Source organism: Halyomorpha halys, unplaced genomic scaffold (genome assembly GCF_000696795.3).
Source record: "Halyomorpha halys isolate HHAL.00 unplaced genomic scaffold, Hhal_1.1 Scaffold367.1, whole genome shotgun sequence".
Classification (NCBI taxonomy): domain Eukaryota; kingdom Metazoa; phylum Arthropoda; class Insecta; order Hemiptera; family Pentatomidae; genus Halyomorpha; species Halyomorpha halys.
Genome location: NW_027115775.1, coordinates 585599 through 607931, shown reverse-complemented (window position 1 = coordinate 607931; position 22333 = coordinate 585599). Strand labels below are relative to the sequence as shown.

The following is a 22333-nucleotide window of genomic DNA, read 5'->3' as shown; positions in this document are numbered from 1 at the left end:
AAGGTATTAACTGGATTTAGTGAATGATAACAATTTCTTCCTTATTACAATATAATAATTTATTTCATATTACACAGCAACGTTTCGGGAGATTTCCCCCATCTTCAGGCTGTTGTTTCACAGTCATGCTGCAGCACAATTCGCAGATTTTGTAAGAATTTTACATTTATTCTTGTTGTCATTCACTAAATCCAGTTAATACCTTAAGAATCTTCCAGTCAAAGGATTATTAAATTTAGAATAACAATATGGTTATGAATGAAGACCGTATGAAAAATATTAATGTAAAATTCTTACAAAATCTGCGAATTGTGCTGCAGCATGACTGTGAAACAACAGCCTGAAGATGGGGGAAATCTCCCGAAACGTTGCTGTGTAATATGAAATAAATTATTATATTGTAATAAGGAAGAAATTGTTGTCATTCACTAAATCCAGTTAATAAAATATCAAAATATTCGAAAAAAATTCAAATTATTGTCTTTGAAAAACATTCATCAACTCCATCATAAAAAACGAAGAGTGGTGCTAAAACCTTTGCATTGTTTTTAATAAATTACAATAATCATGAGGTAACTAACCTATTCTAACCTGGCTGGGAGGCCTCAGTTTTCATTACATGGGGCCGCCACTAAAGAAAAATCAACCCACCTGGTCAAGATCAAACCAGCGTCATTGCAGGCATGAGGTTGCTAAGGAGACCTCAACGTAGCTACGATATCCTCCAGTGCTACACAACCATACAATAGCGTAAAATACCACTTGGATGCACCTTCGTCCTCTAAACAACATGTTTATAGCATGTGTCCTATCAATCGTACTCCAGAAGTGAATTTCTTGGCTCTCGGCAATATTTCTTCCCCATTAAATTTCGAATAATATGACGAATTTTAATTTAACGTATCACTTAACAACAAATGTTGGATCTAGTTCTATAAACGTAAATAAATCTTTAAAATACATATAATAATAATACCAATTACAGTTGAAAAATGTTTCCTTTATTTCTTGTAGCTGAAAGTTTAAATTCACAACCAAAATTTCGAGGCCAAGAAATATGTATTTTGTATAAGCTACAAAATAAAGTAATAACCGGAGGACCAACATTTTCACAATTTCAATTTTAAGATTTAAGAACATACTACATATTTACCTATTGTATTATTTTGTACAGTTGTAAATTACAATAAATAAATAATTAAAAAAAAAAAAGATTTAAGACATCAGTTTTTCGAAAGTAATTCAGGTGATTCATTATTAGCAATTATAACCATATTATGAATGTCTGGAATCAATTGACAATAAGTGACACAGTTTCTTAAGGCCTATTTAGATGTCTTATCTTTCTGTTTTCCCGTATCATTTCTTGTTTTATTCATTTTTATTTCAACGCAATACTTCTCAACGTAAACTAAATGAATAATTATATACCATAAAAGAGAAGAAGTGGTATGGCTCAAGAAATAAAGAAACCGACAATAAAAAAAAAAAAGTCTTGAAATTGTAAGACTAGTTAAGGCAGATATGGGAGGAAGAAACTATCCTAAGGAGGGGGAGGGGAGAGGATTTATAGTGGCCATTTACTGAAGGAAAGGAGACCCAATTAGCTGCAACAACCATCTAGGCATTTTGTTCTTGAGAGTCACTCCATTGCCCTGTAGCGCACACTAGTGCCACAAGTAGGAAGCAATCTCGGCTTACTTTTTGTCCAAAAGCCAGACATAGTATCAACAGTTTTCTCTTCTTTGGCTCGACGTGGTTACGTCTTATTCCACTTCAGTATACGGGTGAACAGAATTCATCAACATACTAATTATAAAAAGAATAAAAAATATCGTTAATATAGTTTAAAAAACTATATTGAAACAATAACATGATGAAAAAGGACATAATCTATATTTTCAGGTCATTAAAATGCTAAAAAAAGAAAAGATTTTTTAATTAAAGATGATTCTTTTTTTACTCATATACCAAATAACTTGTAACGCATTCTTACCTTCCGGTTATTTCATCATCTTTGTAAGGTACTTTCTACATTTTCTAAAAAAATTGTCATCAACCTTTTATTCGTTTTTCCTCTTTTAATTATTTTTTTAAATATTTTATACTTCTTATTTTTACCCATCCAAATTTCTTGTAACGTATTCTCACCATTCGGTAATTTCGTCATCTTTGTAAAATGTTTTTTAACTCACGTATTACCGCACGCGCCCCTGGGCTCACTTAGATTTCCGATCTCTTACAGGTGGGTGAGTTCTATTTTTTATTCTCTTTCTTTTACCCCCTTCTTCTCTATTCTTTTTTTATTTTTCCTTACCCACGTTATTAGTTACTACACGTTCACCACATATTATTATTGTCATATTTTTTATTCACTTCTTTTGTCTAACTTAACTTTATATTTTGTTTCTTTATTCTAGTATTATACGCATATTTTCTTTCTCTATTTTTTCGTTTCTTTCTATGACTTTAATTTTAAATTATTACTACATTAAAATATTCGTATCTCTTTATTTTTTTTGCATTATATAACTTTATATTTTTATTTCCTAAATTATGTTATTTTACTTACATATGTGAGTAACTAAATATACGTTTTATTTTCTAATTTTCAATAATTTTGATTATGTACAATTATTTACAATCATTCTGTATATATTTTCTCTTTTTATTTTTTTTATTCATTGGTTGTTAGCTTGTTCTTAACCCTGATGAAAGCAGAAATTCTGGCCGAAACGTAGGCACTAATAATTTATTTTTCAATTTATTTGTGTTATTTTCAGACCGCACTCCCAACCATCTTCTTTAGCCTACCACATTATTTGTTAAAAAATATTGTGTAATTGAAGATGGGGGAAACCCGAAACGTTTTATTACCAAACAGAATATTGATAATATTATAAAAGAAGTGTATTTTTCAATTCAATATATTAATATGAAAAGCATAAAAAATTCCGAGGAAATAAAATCTAGAATAAACCGCTTTGCAAGAAGTATCAGATAGTTTAGTCCATAAACTTTTATAAAAGTCCAATTTAAATATGTCAACATATGTTCTAATACGTTCATTATTGTAGTTAATCTTTTAGTTTACTTCAGGTTGAGCAAGTAAAGAAGTAAAAAGTTTAATTGCTACTTATTATCACCACCGATTGTATTTCTTTTCTTTCTTTTTTTCATTAGATGACAAAATTCTTGCTGGCAGGTGAAATTAGGAGATGGGGGCTGCGATGGGACACTAATTAATGATAGTGAGAGCGGGTAGCATTGGTAACAAGTCAATTAGCTGGAGGACATTAGATCAACTCGCTAAGTCACCATTACATCCCTTCACGGCCCAATTAATCCTGCCCCCTTCCCTCGCCCTACTATAACGAAACCTCAGATATCAAACGTCCATGGAATAAAATATTATTTAATTATCTATTGATCAAACTGTGCTTAACAATGTATAATAATCCCAGGCTGTTCGATAAAGATTAGTCAAGTTGAACAAATGTGATGTTTCCTCGTGTTCTTATTTTTTTCTTATCACAAAAATTTCAGGCTGCAGGTCAGGCCCAAAATGCAATATGGGACCGAAACGGGGTAAGAAGAAAACATAGCAATAAAAATATAGCATAACCATGGGCATCTCATAAGCCACAAAATTCCGGAAAATTTCCCCAAGCCCCCTTAGCAGGAACTATGTGGCCGAAACAAGGGTCATCAGAATTTTGATATATAAAATCATAATGTATTTTCTATGTTTATATGCATTCTGGTATAAAAATAAACATATTTGTGCTTGTACTTCAGTGATTGCAATTTTAATTTAAGCAGTTACAATTACTTAAGAACAAGGTAATTGGTTAAATAGTTGATTATCATAGATTCTGCCTTATTTTTTTTTTTTTTTAGGTTTATCTTTTTTTCTTTGCAAATGTTCTCCACGGCCTGAAAAAAACTTCTTGAACTGACTGAGGGAAATCAGTTCTCAGATTAAGAAAAAATGAAAGTTTTTAACCTTGGATAATACAAAAAATAAATTATAATATTAATTAAAATAATCAGAGGGAAAATTTTGTACCACATTAACACTAATGTTTTTATAGAATAAATGAAAAAAAAATAAAAACTTGATATTTTTTTCCATAAAAATATATATAGTAAATTTGATGATAGACCATACAGATATGACAGAGGCATGTAGAGAAACTACCAATAGGTAGAACCCTAATAACGTGTTTGCATTGGAAAGTTTCAAAACAATAATCTTATCAGGCGCCTAGGAGGATTGTCAGGAATGGAAGAGGAAGCAAGGTTAGAATCTAGTGTGAGAGAGTTTACAATTGAAGGATTAATATCTGATTCGGGCTAGATATGGAACATTAGGGTCTTATGGATGATTTCATTTGTGAAAAAGTAAGAAGCTTTGAGAATCTTACGAAGGATTTTTGGTTTTAGGGATCGGATACGAGAGGAATCTTTTAGGTTTAATAGAACCCCAAAGTTGAACTACGTATCTCCAGATAGGCCTTATTACAGTCATGTGTAATTGATTGGAAATTTATACAGGTTGTCCAGAGAGTGCTATAATAGTCGAAATCGACGTGCAGTTTCCAGACCTTTCAACCTTGTGTGATGGTTCCAAGTTAGTCTATTAATAAAGAATGTTATAGAGAAGTCGCTAAGGTTATAACAAAGGGTAAAGGTGATTTTATGGGATATATTTTAATCGTTCAGTTTTGACACCATTCTTCAAAGGTTGTGATATGGGATTGGATAGTTTGGTATGTAATTAAATGGTTATTATTGCTTAATATCCAAATTTTGTATTATTTACAAATCCATTATACTTTTTCGTAATGTTTAAACCATATTATTGGCTATTTTCACATATTTTTATCTTCACCCCAGTTCAAGATTGAGTATCCCTACTGAAAATGTGAATTAAAGATCTAAAAAATATTTCTCATGAGGGTATGTCCGTTAAAGTCTTTTTTAGTATACATTCCCTTCTAAATATTTTATTTATAATGAATTGTTTAGTCACGATCTCTAGACTAGGCATAGTTGAAAGTTTTGTTTGTGATGACATTAAATTGTTAATTGCTTAAGAAGAAGGATAATCGGAACTTAGGAAACAATAATACATATCCAGTGCCTATCGGACACTGTTTAAAATGTATTATTAAAGTTGTTGGAAAAAAATATTAATTTATTCATTATGATCTAAATAATGAATAACAATTAAAATCTTTAGACGTGAATATCTACTATACTAAGTCCTTATAGATAGACTTTCATAGGAATTTTTTTCTGGTTCCAAGATCCTTAATTTACGTTTTCTGTTAAGACCTGAAATACCCAGTAAAAAAACTTATACAATTTTATAACTCTTAGATGAACTAGTATAAATTAATTCGAAATCCTGCTTGAAAAAAAAGATCTTTTTTTTTCATTTTTGAGATTTTATTTTAATATCACATTATTAATTATCTTATGTCAAAAAAATTGAGATATATGAAGGTGAAAATGGTTTTGTGAGGAAATAGTGATATTCTAATAGTGTTGTTTACTCTTAAAATTTCTCTGTTTTAAGATTCTTCAATCGTTCACATGCATCAGCTAATATTTATGATTACTGCATTAAACATTAAGGAGTTTGGGAGTGAATTATTTTTCCAGAGCAAGCACACCATTAATAAGTGTTTTGTAGTCATATTTTCCCTGTTACTTTTTACCTTTATTTATGGTTCCCAAAGGTATATTACACCTCAACCCCTAAATCACTTGTCACAGTCATCTTCTTACCTACTGGTATATACCTTCCAGCTGTCTTATATTTTTGGTAACCACATGTTTCTTTGTATGAATAACACAGTCTCACATGCGAGATAATCATAACAAATCATAAATAAAGCAATGCATAAGGAATTAGAAGTTATGGTACATGACCTCAAGAGGAGAAAAAAGTCAGGTATTTCAACCCAGGTTTTTATTACTCCAATGATAAATATGTATAACTACTTGTCAATATTTATGAGACTACCAAGTAAAGTTAAAAGGGATTAAAAAATGGTGGCTGTTCCAAAACGTTAACAAAATAATTTTTCATTCTGAGCTCTATATCGTTGAAACTACAAACAACAGTAGAAAACCTAATATGGCATCATTTAAAGTAGAGTAATTTCTAAAATATGAGCGCTAACAGAGTTAACGTTCCACAATTCCCGAGAAAATTTTTTTTTTTAAAGCATTATTTCATAAAAATGTGCTGAAAAATAAGTAATTTGTGAATTTTATACTAGGTAATCTATACCTCAAGAACCATTCGACATACATATGTCTATTAGTTAAAATTAAAATTAGTTTAATGTGCTAAAGACGTTTATCTTCGAAGGAGTAGTAGTATTCATAATATTTGCTAAAATAAATTGATTACTAGATGTTCGGACAAAATTACACATTTGAAATTAAAATTCATATACAAATATCATGAAAACTACTACTCATACAAACATAAACAATATAACTAAATTATAGAGCATTTAACTAGCTTTAATTTAGTGAGTAGCAGATATCTGTATATCAAATGGTTCCTGAGATATAGTTCATCATAAACTAAAATTTTTTTACAAACAACAAGAAATCATCATCTTGTGAATATATTTTGGCAAATATGAAAACTACTAATCCTAGGAAAAAATAATTACTTTATAGCGCACGAAACTAGCTTTAATTTCAGTGCTAATAGACATCTGTACGTCTTGTGGTTTCTAAAATAAAGGTTTCCCACTGCAGAGTCACTTACTACTGATTTTTCAGTATATATTTATAGAAATGTTACTTTTTTGAAAAACTATATCTCGGGAATTATGGAACGTGAACAGTTAAGTGATAGCAGACTGAACTCTGCTAGGGCATAGTTAGAGTTTTCGACAACAAACAAATTAGAGTTTTCGACGGAATCACACGTGTCGAGGTAGGCAGACGGGAAGAAGGCAGCTTTAGGTGGCAAAAGATCTCCGAGATCTGTTGAGCCAATCAAACAACCGAAAAAAAAATTTACAAAGTATATTGCAACACGTAGTCCCGGGTGTGAGACTTGTTCAAGACGATGACATTGCTGGATAGTGGAGCAAGATGTTCAGAATCCAAACTGGTGATCAGGGATTATATGATTGGAATCAACGAAATAGGAGTTTCAAAATGAGTTTTTCGAAGATTTTGCCCATGATATGTAAAATAAGGTATTCTGGTGGATTTTGTTGTTTGGGTATCAGTTGGACTATAGATAATTTCAATATATTTTATTATAATTTATTTTTTAACGAACCAATAATTCGATACTGCTAAGCGTTGTGAATTCATTTTTTATTTAATATAATTTAAATCTGTACATAATAATAAATACAATAAGTAAATATGTGGAATATTTCATTTACACTTGAGAATCTTGGAAAGGAACCACCCATTGGTGGTTCTTCAAGCATTAATTTTAAATAGAAGGTCCCGTGGCCATCTTTTCAGACGCCTCCAAAGATTATCAGGGATTGTTAAGGATGAGAGATTAAGAACTAATGGGTTAGGATGGGTAAGGAGTTTAGAATGAAAAGACGCATATCAGTTTTGAGCCAAATCTGCAACGAGTGGGATGTTAAGGTCTTTGTGGATGAGTATGTTTTAAATTCAGATGGTGTAAATATTGTTTAAATATTCGTAATATCTTGATTATCTATCTAGGTTCAAATTTGGTCCAAATTTGTTTATCAATCTGTTACTTATCCAATTATATTTTAGTTAAAACTGAGAGTTATAAAATTGTAATGTATTTGTTTCATCTAGTTTGTGTAAAGTTTTACCAAAATATCGAAAAGATTAACAAAATGAAATACCTACCTTGTTTATTCTGACTCTATCAAGAAATCTGGATTCAAATTCTCTGTACCTACAATATATCCTGCAGTGTCTGCGAAGTCAACTTTACTAACCTTTCTTTTTATTATGCCGAATTAATTAAAGATGACAACAATATTGCTTTAAGAGATATCTAAATTAATGGTAATCAATTCATTTGTATGGATTATGGCTCCGATATTACAGGAATCCATATATTTTAATTTAATTTTATTATATGAATGAAAAGAAGTTTTCATCTTGTTTATTTTATTTATCCGATAGTGTAAATTATTTTTGATTTCTCTATGGAATAATATTAACAGCAATATTTGATTCGAGTGCCGATTGTTTACTGCCTCAAAATAAAATATTTCGTTACTTGGAACGGGCTTATTTATAAACAAAACTCGAAACCCATTTCAATTTTATTAAATTAACTACGTGTCAAACAACTATTATAAATGGCGAGTCAGGGGTGAAATTACAATTTAAGCAGATGAAACTGGCAGGTAATTAATGCGAATATGAAATGTACTGCTTCAAGTTTTACAATTTTCAACCAATTACAAACGTATTTAACCTAGTTTATACTGAAATTATACCGAGCATAATAGCGAAGTGTAGGACTTTTCATCAGGTGATACGAACTGTCAAAAAGTTAATTATCATTTGAGGGGAGAAAGTTGGATAGATAGCGGACTGAATGGTTACAACGTTGAAGTTATTTAACTTGAGTGAGCTAAACACGTTATAGAAATCGCTTCTGGCGTAATTCAACTGAAAATAACATTCTCAAATTATCTTCAATTGATAACGGCACAAAGAACTTAAAAGCTACCGTTATTTTTTGTGCCTTTGTCTACTATTTCTTATGACCCTGAAAACTTTCTCCTTAAATTCTCGTCAAATTGCAGGAGTCACGAGAAACACAAAGCTTCGATAAAATACTATCCAGATAGGTACCTGGGTTCCTCTGATATCCAAGATAACTATATTTTGTCGACTTCTTATATTTAGATTGGCTGTGCAGACCTTGTATATCTTAGGACTACAAACCAGCCATCTCCATGTCTACCAATTTAGGGAAATAGTTCTTTCGTATCTTTATTGAGTCTGTGTCATCCATCTGGTTTTGGCCTCTTATGTAATCCCTTGTCAACTATAATGGCATTCATTATGGTGTAGAACTGTCTTGATGGATTGCCATATGCTTCTCCAATCGTAACCTCTTTTCCTTTATATTGTAACGTATTAATTGACTAATCTTTACAAGCAGTTTTCTATTGATGTTTTCCTCCATTCTGACTCCATATTGCTCCAGTCATTGTGGAAGTCCTCCATTTAAAGGAATTCATTTAATTTTTAAATTCCCATTGTTTTACTTTCTTTCTGTTTTACGGTTAGAGAAAAGGTCTCTCAGCCGTATATCAGAGCATTATAAACTCTTAGCTACAAATTTTTCTTATTTCAGTGTTGCTAAAAGAGAGAAGACTGTGTCCTTGATCTATTTCAGTCAGTTGATAATTTATTGAAGATAATTTCCTCAATATGATGTTTGACTACCTACTTTCGAGTATCATATGTCATTTATTGCCGGATTGTATTATTTGACTTACTATCATATTTTTTTTTTTTATCTTCGTTGTCTACTAGTAAGCCGATTTAATCTGCTTCTTCTCAGATTCTTGGAGAGTCTCTTAATATCCATCTAATCGTTTTCGAAGACTGTAATAGCATTTCCCGCATAACTAATTAAAAATCATTATACCTCGTCAATAAATTATGGTTCTTCCAATTTCCTCTGATTTGCAGGAGCGTTTTAGAATAATTGTATTTTTAAAAAAAATGTTTATATCGGTATAGCGACGGTTTTATTATAAACGTTAGTTAAGTTTAATCATGTTTTTGCTGGGCAACGAATGCCTAATATTAGATACTCTTTGCGTCATATTTTTTTTCTTCCCTTACGCTCTTCCCCATTTTGGCTTATTACTTTGTAATTAATAAAAATAATATATGTATACCTCCTTCAAAGTTTGAGATTTTATGTTTCTAGATACATAGAATCCCAAATTCCAATTTAAAAAACCATCTTCCTCCGTCCACGGCTTTTCTCCGACACTACTGACTCATTTGGGATTTGGCGCCCAAATTACAAGTGACTTGACTTTTTACTTATTGCTATGTATTCATTTATTCATTACTTAGTTTTTATATTATTTTTTATGTATGCGTATAAAAATATTTTGAAATATGGTTAGTTTTTAAATTTAAATAAAACTTTTATAAGTTCTTTTAAGTACGCTGAGCCATGTAGCAATCTAATATAATTGAGCAGCACTACTTGTAAGAACAAAGCATTTATCTCTCACTCTTATATTTTTTTAACTATAATAAGAATGATAATAGTTTTAAAATGTTAGCTGAAACTAAAATTATTTTGGAGAACGGAGTAGTTGAATAAATCACTCACGGGACACCTCTTGACTGACACCAAGTTTAACACGTCTGAAAAGAAATGGTTGTTTGACATGCTACTTATATGCAAATTCTTGGATAATATTATGTTATATTTTGTCGTGTCAAGAATATTTAATAGGTGTATTAAATATATTTCTATGATTGAATTCTTCAAATGCCTTTAAAAAAATGAAAAAATACTTAATTAAATATTATTTTTTTATATGTTGAAGTGAAAAAAAAAATCCCAAAAAGAATATAAACTATTATATATTTTGCTCGTACAACGTTTCGCGACAATTATCCTCTATTCATGCACCTTTACATCCTGAACTTGTAACCATTAAGTTATTCTTATCAACAATTTATATCTATGTTATATGTGTATATTTAAAAATCTTGTAGTCATATTTACTATATATTTGTAATATTTTCGATTTCCATTTTGAAATCATGTCATCTATATTATAGTTTAAGACTTATAGTTTAAATTGTTTTATAACTACATTATTTAAATTATTGTCTTTCACTATTGGTGCATTTATCTATCTCTGTAGCATAAACCAATGCTCTGTATTAGGCATTACCTCTTTGGACATATTAACATGGCCGATATGCTGTTTTATTACCTCCTTATTCACATGTATAATTTTTATCCATTATGTAATTTAAGTTTAAAATTTTTGGACATATGGAATTGAGCTCTGGGGCTCCACCAAACCATCAAATTCTTCCCGCATCCAATCGTTACAATCCAAAATCCTACGTAAAATCCTTGATGCTCCTTATTACGTCACAAATAAACTCATTCATAAAGACCTTAACATCCCATTCGTTGCAGATTTGACCCAAACGAGATATGCGTCTTTTTATTCCAAACTCCTTAACCATCCTAACCCATTAATTCTTAATCTTTCATCCTTAACAATCCCTGATAATCCTCCGAGGCGTCTGAAAAGAAGATGGCCACGAGACCTTCTAGTTTAAATTAATGTTTGAAGTACCACCAATGGGTGGTTCCTTCCCAAGATTTTCAAGTGTATATGAAACATACTACATATTTACTTATTGTATTATTTTGTACAGTTGTAAATTACAATAAATAAATAATTAAAAAAAAATAGTTTAAAATTATGATTTATAAATAAGTGAGATAATTTTATCTCACATATTTTCCCTGATATTTTATATTTATATGGCCATTGGTTTGTGCTACAGAGAAAGATTAATGCACCAATGGTGAAAGGCAATAATGTAAATATTGTAGTTATAAACTATAAATGTATTGTTGTCTATAAGTATGGGATAATTGTCTAGAAACGTTGAACATCACCCGGATTGAGCAATGGTGAAACCAATGGCGGATAAAAGTCAATGAATCGAAATGCACCCATGTGACTTTCACACTCCGCCGCAGCTTCTGTCCACCTGTTACTTTTAACAATATTCCTCTACCCAGATCCGACACAGTGCGATACCTCGGATTCATTTTGGACAAAAGACTCACCTGGAACCAACATACTAGACTTAAAAAACAAGAACTCAACAGACGATTCAGCCAACTATACCGACTGCTCAGCCGGACTTCTCATCTCTCACTATAAAACAAACTACTAATTTATAAGACTATACTATAGAACACTAAACCATGACCTACATATCCTACATATTGTTTATTCTTCTGTTTGTATATATTTTAAGAGAGATTTTTTTTTCATTCATTTATTTATTTTATTTTAGTATGAATGAGATCATTCATCACTATTACTTATTGCCCACAACTTTGTGGCAGATTGTAATATCTATGAATAGATAAAAAGTATTTAAAAAAAAAAGTTATACAAGCAATATAAAGAACAGTTTATATTCTATTTGGAATTTTTTTTTCATCTCAACATTTAAAAAGATTAAGATAATCAAACTTCCTCTCAAAAAATCCATAATTAATTAAATAAAGTGGTAGGACAGGATACGATGACTTAATGTGCCTGTATCAGCCCTACCTTAGGACCCTGCCCTGGTAGTAAACGTGAAATCAGGAAAGCGTACATTTGGTCCGGATATCCGTGACGATTAAGGGGACGTTGAAGGGGGTGCTAAGTCGTAGATTGGATTTGTATTGGGCGAGCCGAAGCGGAGTTAGGTTAATAGGGATCTGGCACAGACGGGATTGGACAAGATTACAAATATAAACAAGTTATGGCTAAGGGGATTGGATGGCCTGGCAATCTGTCTCCATGCTTATACTGGCTAATTCTGGGCTGGAACACAATTTGCATAGCCTGGAGGAACAACATCCAATCCTTAGAGCTAATGGTAGTTATTTAGCCAACCCTATGCGATGGCCAGGCCAGACCCGTTTTCATTAGGAAATTATTAGCTTAGTGGTCCAGCATCACTTACCGCTATACCGCAATCCTTGTACCGCACACCACCCGTCCCTTCCTTTATCCTTTTCCGATATAAGCAGATTTAATAACGCTACATCAGGAGCCCTTTCTCTTACATATTAGTTTTCTCATTATTAACCTTTCTATTACCTCCATGCTTTTTCTCTTCTTTTTGGTCTTATTTAGTAACAATTTTTCGTTATTACAAAAACACATTAATATTATTTATGATCTTTTTTTAATTTTTTCTTACCGTTTAATTTCATTAAAATTCGTTTACATACAGTTTTTTATTAAGCATATATAAAAAAAAACACACAGTTAATAAATAAAATCTTTCTCAAAACAGCTCACAATTCTTGCTACTTAATGGAAAACCTTAGCACTGAATTGAGTATAAAAACCATACAAGGTAATCCAGCAATCACATTAATGCTTCCAAACCTTTCTTTTTTTGTTGGGCAATGGTATAAAAAGCGGGAGAACTGTATGTACCTAAACAATCATATAAAAACTAATACTAAATCTATCAAATAAAATTTATTTAAGTCTCTTAAGTTAAAAGTACCTGTTCTTGTATATAACTAAAAATATACGAGTACGTATTCGCGCACGATTTCTTACCTTCGAGTGTGATAACTGTTCGCGGGAGGTAAATGAGGAGGTGCTATTCTTTTGGACTGATGGTTTTGTTCTAATAAGTTTTTTATAGTTATTATAATTGTGATATGAAGGCTGTTTTTCTTTGTCTTGTTTATATACGGAAAACATTTTTCCGCACTTAGATATTCACTCACATGATGTCACACATATGTACATGATTCCATCGTAAAGAAAAAAATAAATTAAAATCGAAGAATAGCTCTAATTTAAAAACCAATATGACTTAAGCTTTTTCGTCTGTGACAGCTTCAGATAAATTTGGGGTCAGTCCTATTCTAATTATTTTTTGGGACTAATGAAGGCCTTCTTTATGAATGTTCAATCGTGAGAATAGTCTGATAACATTGGCAAGTTAGAGTGGAAGTTTTCTGACTAGGCGAGAGCTTGTGAGGACAGTATGGCCTATTCTCAAGCGGGTTAGAGCAACTTCCTCCCAGCGGCTGCTGTGGTAGGATGTCGACCATGGTTTTACTAGTCTTTTGATTTCTTTTAATTTACTCGGAGAGCTTTCATCCCACATGGTCTGCAATCTTTCCGATATTTTTATTTTAAGGGATCTACTGAGTTCTGATGTGGTAAGAAGGCGGTGCCTTGACCAGAGTGTGTCAGTACCTCTCTGGCAGCTTTGTCAGCTAGCTCGTTGTCAACAATACCAATATGGCTTAGGATCCATATGAGATTTATGAACTTAACTTGATCTAGAGATTTTGATCAAGAAAGATTGAATTCTAATTACTACTTCATTCGATTTTCTTTCATTAAAATATATTGTTGTTTATTAGTTTAGTTTATTTATTTTCTAAATTTAATGTTTTTGATTTGAATTTGTAAACATCTATGTAAACAGTAATTGCACATTTTTTAAAATTATTTTTAGTTCTCTTGTATTTGATTCTTTTATTAGAACTTAGTCCCTTTATGATTTATGATATGATATATGGTTTTATTTTATTTGTTATATTTTATTTTTATTATTGTTGTTTATTTTTATTCGTTTTAAAATCCATTATGTTTATTATATCTTATAATTTCATTTCTATTATGAAAATTTTGTATTTTATTTTAAGGCTCTAAAGCCTAATTTTTATGTATGTAATATTATTCTAAAGGGACTGGTCCCATAATAAATAATTGATTTTGATTTTGATGAATTTGATGGTCTGGCTCGGAAAAACTTTCAGGTAAACATTTCTGTAACATCCCAGGCCTTTGTAGTTTTGTTTAACTTTATTGAGTTGGCTATTTACATATACAGTCTATTTTGAGGGACTTGGTTATTTGAACTTAAGGAAACTCAGAATGAATTATTAATAATATCAGAGGACACTTTTATTATTTTTATCTTATGCATAGTTTTTATAAGTTATATTGTAATATACTAAGGATATTGTAAAATTTACTCGTTACGACTTAATACACTTTTGGATATTGTTGATACACTTGCGATGGATAACATATAAGTGATAGGACAATAATAAAAATTGAGCATTAAATTTTAAATTCGTTGCAGATTTGACCCAAAACAGATATGCGTCTTTTTATTCCAAACTCCTTAACCATCCTAACCCATTAATTCTTAATCTTCCATCCTTAACAATCCCTGGTAATCCTCCGAGGTGTCTGAAAAGAAGATGGTCACGGGACCTTCTAATTTAAATTAATGTTTGAAGTCCCACCAATGGGTGGTTCCTTCCCAAGACTTTCAAGTGTATATGAAACATACTACATATTTACCTATTGTATTATTTTGTACAGTTGTAAATTACATTAAATAAATAATTTAAAAAAAAATTAAAAAGCGGATAATTGTCTGTTTTCAATCTAAATCTGTTCTTAGACTTATTTTTTATTAATATACTTGTTTGAGAGTGGTTTAGTTTCTTTAAAAACAATTTTGATCCTTTTTCTCAACTTTATTCTTTTTAAACTTCCAACGTTTCGACCACTTAGGTCATTCTCAAGGATTCCTTTACTTTGTTTTCATTTTTTCCTTTAAAATTCATTAAATGCCGGCTAATTGCCTTTGTCCCATAAATTCTTTTATAAAATACCTTCCCAAATTTAATACTTTTACTAACCACTTTTCTTACTATTATTTTCATTTGCAAACTCCAAACAGAAAAACACTTTTTGTGTGTTTTACTGTTAGAACAGACTTGCATTTTTCGGATGATCAACTAAAATAAAACAGAATCCGTAATGACTATTACAAAAGAGGGAGCTGACTACTCCTGAGAAGTTTATACTATCTATTTAGATTGTATAGGTGGATGCGGGCGCCCTTATTATGGACCTCCCTACGTCCATTCCCGGAGGTTATCTTTAATAGCTCTTCTAGTTCAGGTCCTTCACTCTTCAGAAACTTTTCCATGCTCAATGTTTAATTTATTTTTAATGTGTCTCACGTATATATTTTATCTAATAAAACGTAGAATAAATAACCGCGGTCTCCTTCGAATAGTCTAGTAGCTTATAACTTTATAAATTAAAAGTTTCATAACTATCAGGAGTTTATAGACAGGTTGAATTCAGATATTTCTGAAACTACAACTTTAACTTTATATAAAAATTCCTGTTTCAGGATTTCTCGAAGTGAAGAGATCGGGTGGTCTCGATTCTTTATTATTTTCTATCTATTTATTTTTTATAACTGTGAGAACAGGTCATCTGGTATAACGAGATATAATATGATGATATGATATAAAATGATAAAGCCTATCTGATATAACGTGATATGCTATGATGTTATGATATAAAATGATAAAGCCTATCTGGTATAACGTAATATGGTATGATGATATGATATAAAATAATAAAGCCTATCTGGTATAACCTGATATGCTATGATGATATGATATAAAATGATAAAGCCTATCTGGTATAACGTGATATGCTATGATGATGCGATATAAAATGATAAAACCTATCTGGTATAACGTGATATGCTATGATGATACGATATAAAATGATAAAGCCTATCTGGTATTACGTGATATGCTATGATGATATGATATAAAATGATAAAGCCTATCTGGTATAACGTAATATGCTATGATGATACGATATAAAATGATAATGCCTATCTGGTATAACGTGATATGCAATGATGATATGATATAAAATAATAAAACCTATCTGGTATAACGAGATATGCTATGATGCTATGATATAAAATGATAAAGCCTATCTGGTATAACTTGATATGCTATGATATAAAATGATTGAGCCTATCTGGTATAAAATATCACTTAGTTGTACATTGATGTATTGTGTTTAATTAAAATCGTTAGAATCTTTACTATTTTTTAGAAAATCATAAAAAAATGTAAAATCGATTCTAAAAACTTCCAGTTTTTTCTATTTTAACTAAAAGGTTACTGTAAAGTACAAGGTGTGTACATGACCAAACTGTGTAATTTGAATGTTGTAGGACTTTTCGTATTTGAGCTAAGTTGTTTCCATACAGACACAGACACAGGCACACAAAAACGTGCACATTTGTACTTTTTAAACATTAATTATTTGGACTCAGAGACCTCAAAACGTGAATTTTCATCGAAAACTCGAATTCAAAATTTTGCACGATCGCTATACATCCCCTAAATGTATTTTCCATAAATAGGCAAGTAAATTTGTCGGGGGGGTGCGGTCAGCAAAGAACAACATAAATAAACAAAACCATATTTATTTATTTTATGCTGACGTTTCGACCTAAGTTTCAGGTCTTCATCAGGGGTTGTGGCGTAGAAGGCAGGTTGGTAACTGATCAGTAGTATTACTTTGATCCTTAAAACCTCTTTTTTTTATTTGTCCTATCTCATAATGTAACTGTGGATAATTTTCCATATCTTATCAATACTAATTTTGAAATAACTTGTACACATACGCATTTAGATTGGAGAATTTGTATTTAAAAGAAAATTGTATATTAAGTTTGCAAAAAGAGACAATGAGTATTTTTCATTGAATTTAAAAGATTTTATTTTTAATACGTCTTTCTTATAAGTTATTATTGTTTCTTCTATTTGATAGATATAACCCTTAATTGCATCAAATAATGATTATCTGGTGATTTAATTTTAGAAAATGGTTTACATCCTACCAGCATACTTATAGAATTTGCTACGATTTTTTTAATTTATAAAAATTAAAACACAGGCATAAACAAATAATAAACTATCGGTTTTACTTTTATTTATGCTCTAAAGAAGCTGAGATATAAAAATAAGATTCTTATAACTCCTATAAGTGGCTCAAATATTTAAATATTTGACCGTAACTGAATGAAAAAAAGAAAACAAATAAAAAAATTGATAGTTCAGTTTGAGGTAAGACGATATAAACAGTATGTATAAAAAACTGAAAATATTGACATTGAAATAGACAAAGATCTCAGGGCCACCAAGAAATAAATGTGGACTGACCCAGGTAAGATTCGAACCCAAAAGGTTCTGAACAAAGCACTAACTCGGATATTACTTCCTCCAAAATATCAATTGTGTCCATTCTTGTTTAGAATCGGACTATTATCTGTATGAACCTTTTTTTTTTTTTTTTAGGTTAACATTACCATCGTTAAATATTGTTGAAGACTGGATATGCTGTAGAAATGACTGAACTGTTCCGAGCACACCTAAAATGGCTTTATAGATTATTATATTCTATGAACACACCTTTGTATGCTTATTGGCTTCCAACCTCCTTATTTTAAAAAATATATTATTGAATAAATCAGTAATTATAAGCCTTATTAGATTTGGTGTCTTCATTAGCCTAAGGATGTTAATTATAATTAACAAATAATTGTAATATTATTATAAATTTCTTTCTTTAAGCTTACAGGTATCTCTATTTCATTTATTTTTATCATTTCACATGATCTCTCTCATGGTCTTGTCCAAAATACATATAATTTTTTTTTCAACAGTGTGGCTGGAGCCTGTTGATGCCGTACTCGGGAGAGGAGCGGAACTTCCTTGCAACATCGAACCAAACCACAGGGAAGACAGGGTTTATATGGTTCTTTGGTTCAGGGAAGGAGCCACCAAACCATTATACAGGTATATATATTTTTTTAATTACTAATTAGAACTAGGCAGTTCCTTGAATTGGGGATCTTAGGTGTGAAACATTCACTTTATAATTGTAAGATAGTTTCAAACATTCCAAAATATTGATAAAATTAAATAAATAACTCATAAATGTGTGTACTCTTTTGTAATTTATATTTACTATATAAAAGTAGTTGAAATAATGGAACATTCCAATTGATGATGTTCAAAGCTAAAAAAAAAGATATATATATATATATATATATATATAGTTTATCAAAAATAGTTAATTTTGTTTCATTAAAGTGTATTTAACGAATACTCATTAAAAGTTCCTACATGAAAGGTACTTGGTTTTGATTAATATTCTAACTTGTTATGAATCAAATTCTTCATTAGTGAGGTTTATTGATAAATTTTGGAGATTTATTGAAAAAATTTAGTTCTTCATGAAATTTCTTGTATTGGCTATACTTATCAGTTTTTTGTTCATTTTGTTAATAATCTCAATTATTATTATAAACTGTTTAACTTTTTTTTCCAAAAATCTATCACTAAATGTATTTATTATAATCATTTTTACAATTTCAATATATTAATTTTAATATACTATTCAACGTGATTTTTAATAACAATAAATGATGATTAATATTATTATTATTACAAATAAGTACTAATTATTATTTATGTCTTTAATCTACTATTTCTAATATAATTTATGTAAATTACTTAGTACTTTTTTAAACATAAAACAATATGAAATTTATACATAAAATGTAAAAGCCTTTTATAATAAAAGTATACGTAAGTAGTTTCATACATTTAATTTACGTAATTCATACATACATTTAATTTTATTTTATATATAAAAACTATAATTATTTATGAACTATATTACTAATAATTATGAGAGATAGTTGACCGTGGATGATCGTACTTATTTATGTTTTTCATTGACCGCACCCCCAACCATCTTCTCCTCATATATTACTAATAGTTACTTTGTTTCTTATACATTCGATTCAGCTTTAAGGGATAAACATAAAAGGAAGTATAAAACTTTAGTATAATAAAGTATAAACTATAGGCTCTATTGATTTTGTGTTCATTCAATATAGCATTAAAAAATATATACAAGGAAAATCCCCGATGGCCTAGGAACTTGTTTCTAAGTTTACTCTACACCTGCACCACAAAACCCATTTTAAAAAATTAAGATACAGTATAGAGTTGGGGAGTTTTCACTTATTAGTAAGAATGAAATAATAAAGATTTCCATTGGAAGAAGGTAGTTGACCATATGAAGTAGATTGTGGGAAGATAGTCCGAGTGGCGGTCAATAAAGGTATCAAAATAGTAAAAGAAAACTATTTATTATAAACCTACGTTTCGCCCCACTTTTCGACATGACGAGTCGTCTCTGTTTCAATCTGACAGCCCTGACGAAGCCTTGAAAAAGGGGCGAAACCTTTTTTTTTTTTTATGATGGTCGGTTCAAAGGACTTGAATGTGCCCGTACCTTTCCGTATGTAAGATTTTAACTCTACAAAACCACCTCCACACACCTGTTCCTTCTTCTCCTCGGGACCACCGTTACGCATTACTTCGTGGAGGGAAATAGCTGAGTGCCGTCTCACGTCATCTTCTCTACATTGGACATTCGTCTGTCATATGCCAATTCTAGTTTTCCATCCTAATCACTTCTTCTAGCATCTATTGCGCTTTTAATTTATTAAGGACAACTTTCGCGAATTTCTTCATGACTGCCCGATGTTGGTCCAAGCGCGACATAAGGCTCACCAAGTTTTCTGGTGTAATATACACTCCAAAAGATTTCTCTAATTCATTTCTTTCTTCGGTGAAGCATATGTAAATATGCTCCGCTGTTTTCTCTATTGCAGAGCATTCTGCGGTTTTATCCAAAAGCGGTACTGATTGGCTCTGAATCATCCTTGTTCAGTTTACAGCTGGGTAATATAAATATCTACCTCACCATGTCTACGACCATACCACGAACTAAAAACGGGTTTCAACCTGTTAGTCCACCTTCCGGAACCTACCGTTTCACAACGCGGTTGCCACTGAGTGATCCCATTCTCTTACGAAGCGAGGAATTCATCTATAATACTTATTTCTTTCTTCAATAAGAAGTTTAACAGAAGGCATATTTGCAACTACGCACGCCACTTCATAGAAAACAATTCTGAATGCATTTACTGTCCTTTATGAATCTCTGCGATAAACCGAAACATTCAGCCTCTTGTATGATTTCGTAATTGAAACTTTTAATTAAATATGAATTGACAAAATAGAGTAATTGTGGACTAAAATGAATGATCTGGGCAGAATAGACTGCATAAAGTTTTTTAAAAATTGATGTAGCTAAAACTGTATAAAGATTGTCTGTCCTTGAGGATGGCCGAATTGGCCAAAACGTCGGACTTATAAAGAAATATAAATTGTTTTGAGACTTTAAGCGGATAAAATTTATTTTATTTTAAAAAATAAACAGTCTCAAGAAAGTGTAAAGATTATTTATAATGCAATTTATATTTATGGGATTGTGGATTTTTCAGATGGTTTATTCTGAAGATAGGGAAAAATTCCCGAAACGTCGATAAATGAATATTATGTATGCGATAAAGAGATTATAAGAAAGACCTAAAAAAAACTTACATAAATTAGAAAAAATTAGTTTATTAATTTTAATTTTAAAGGTGTCCAGAGAATATTATATATGTGAAATTGGTAATGACATTAATATCATCCAACGGAAACTTCATATTGTTGTTATTAAGTTTAATTAATAGGATCAAGATTATAATTAGTTAATTATTTTTAAATTCTGAACGTGTGTGGGGGGCCAGGATGAAAGAGCAGAAGAGAGGCCTATAAGCCTTTGTGTCCTCAAGGCGGGAAATAGAAGGAGCCCTCCACAGCTCACGTACTTAATTAGGACTTAGCTCATTGCCTTTCTTTCTCCCAAGGCTTCAATTGCCCTGTAAAAAATGACCTCGCCCAGCTCACACTTTCTTTTCCTTATCCTATCAATGTGTGTCCTAGATTCATTTATTTTTTTATTTTATATTGTTGTCAATTTTGCTATAATCGGGTAAAGAAAAGTTCAACTGCTGTTCAGTGCGATGCGATTTACAATATTACATGACCGTTCTTACTGGCACCGGATAATATAATATATTTAAAGTAATTATATTGCTGGCAATAATATATTAAATTCAATAATAACAAACCATAACAATTTTAATATAATATTCTATGAATTATACTATTTACTAATTCAGAATCTTATTATTTCGTGAATTCATCTGAATATGAAGATATACTAAAATCAACATATAATTAAGACTATATGTCGTGTTCAATTATATATTCATCAATATCTGGACTAATTTATTTATCCATTTTGATTTTTTTTTTTATATAGTTCAAGGTCATATATCAGATAGACCATGGTCATCGTATATTTATTTGTAAAAATTTAATAGCTAAATTACATTATACTTAAAGTGACTATTGTGCTATAAAAAACTTGAGAAAGAGTTTCGGGAAGTTTTTTTTAAGTGGTAAATCGAAATTGTGAAATTAAAAATAAGAGTAAATAATTATAAATTATTCTAAATTTAATAATCTTTTTACTGGAAGAGTCTTATGGAATTAAACTGGATTTAGTGAATGACACAAATTCTTCCTTATTAAAATACAATAGTTTATTTCATATCATCAGCAACGTTTCGGGAGATTTCCCCCATCTTCAGGCTGCTAAAAAACAAATTCAACAAAACCATAAACATGCGCTTACAACAACACTAATATATCATATACACTCAAAGAACTATTTATAAACTATTTACTTGATAACAAAAA

General features: G+C 30.5%; 1 protein-coding gene across 1 annotated transcript in view; it reads left to right on the top strand.

Moving 5' to 3' along the window:
• Positions 1-22333, top strand: part of LOC136797117 (synaptogenesis protein syg-2-like) — a 188688-nt gene that overhangs the window by 58587 nt on the left and 107768 nt on the right. Inside the window, exon 2 of the mRNA XM_067052762.1 lies at positions 18325-18457. Within this exon, the coding sequence (XP_066908863.1) occupies positions 18325-18457 (133 nt within the window). The remainder of the gene's footprint in view (positions 1-18324; positions 18458-22333) is intronic.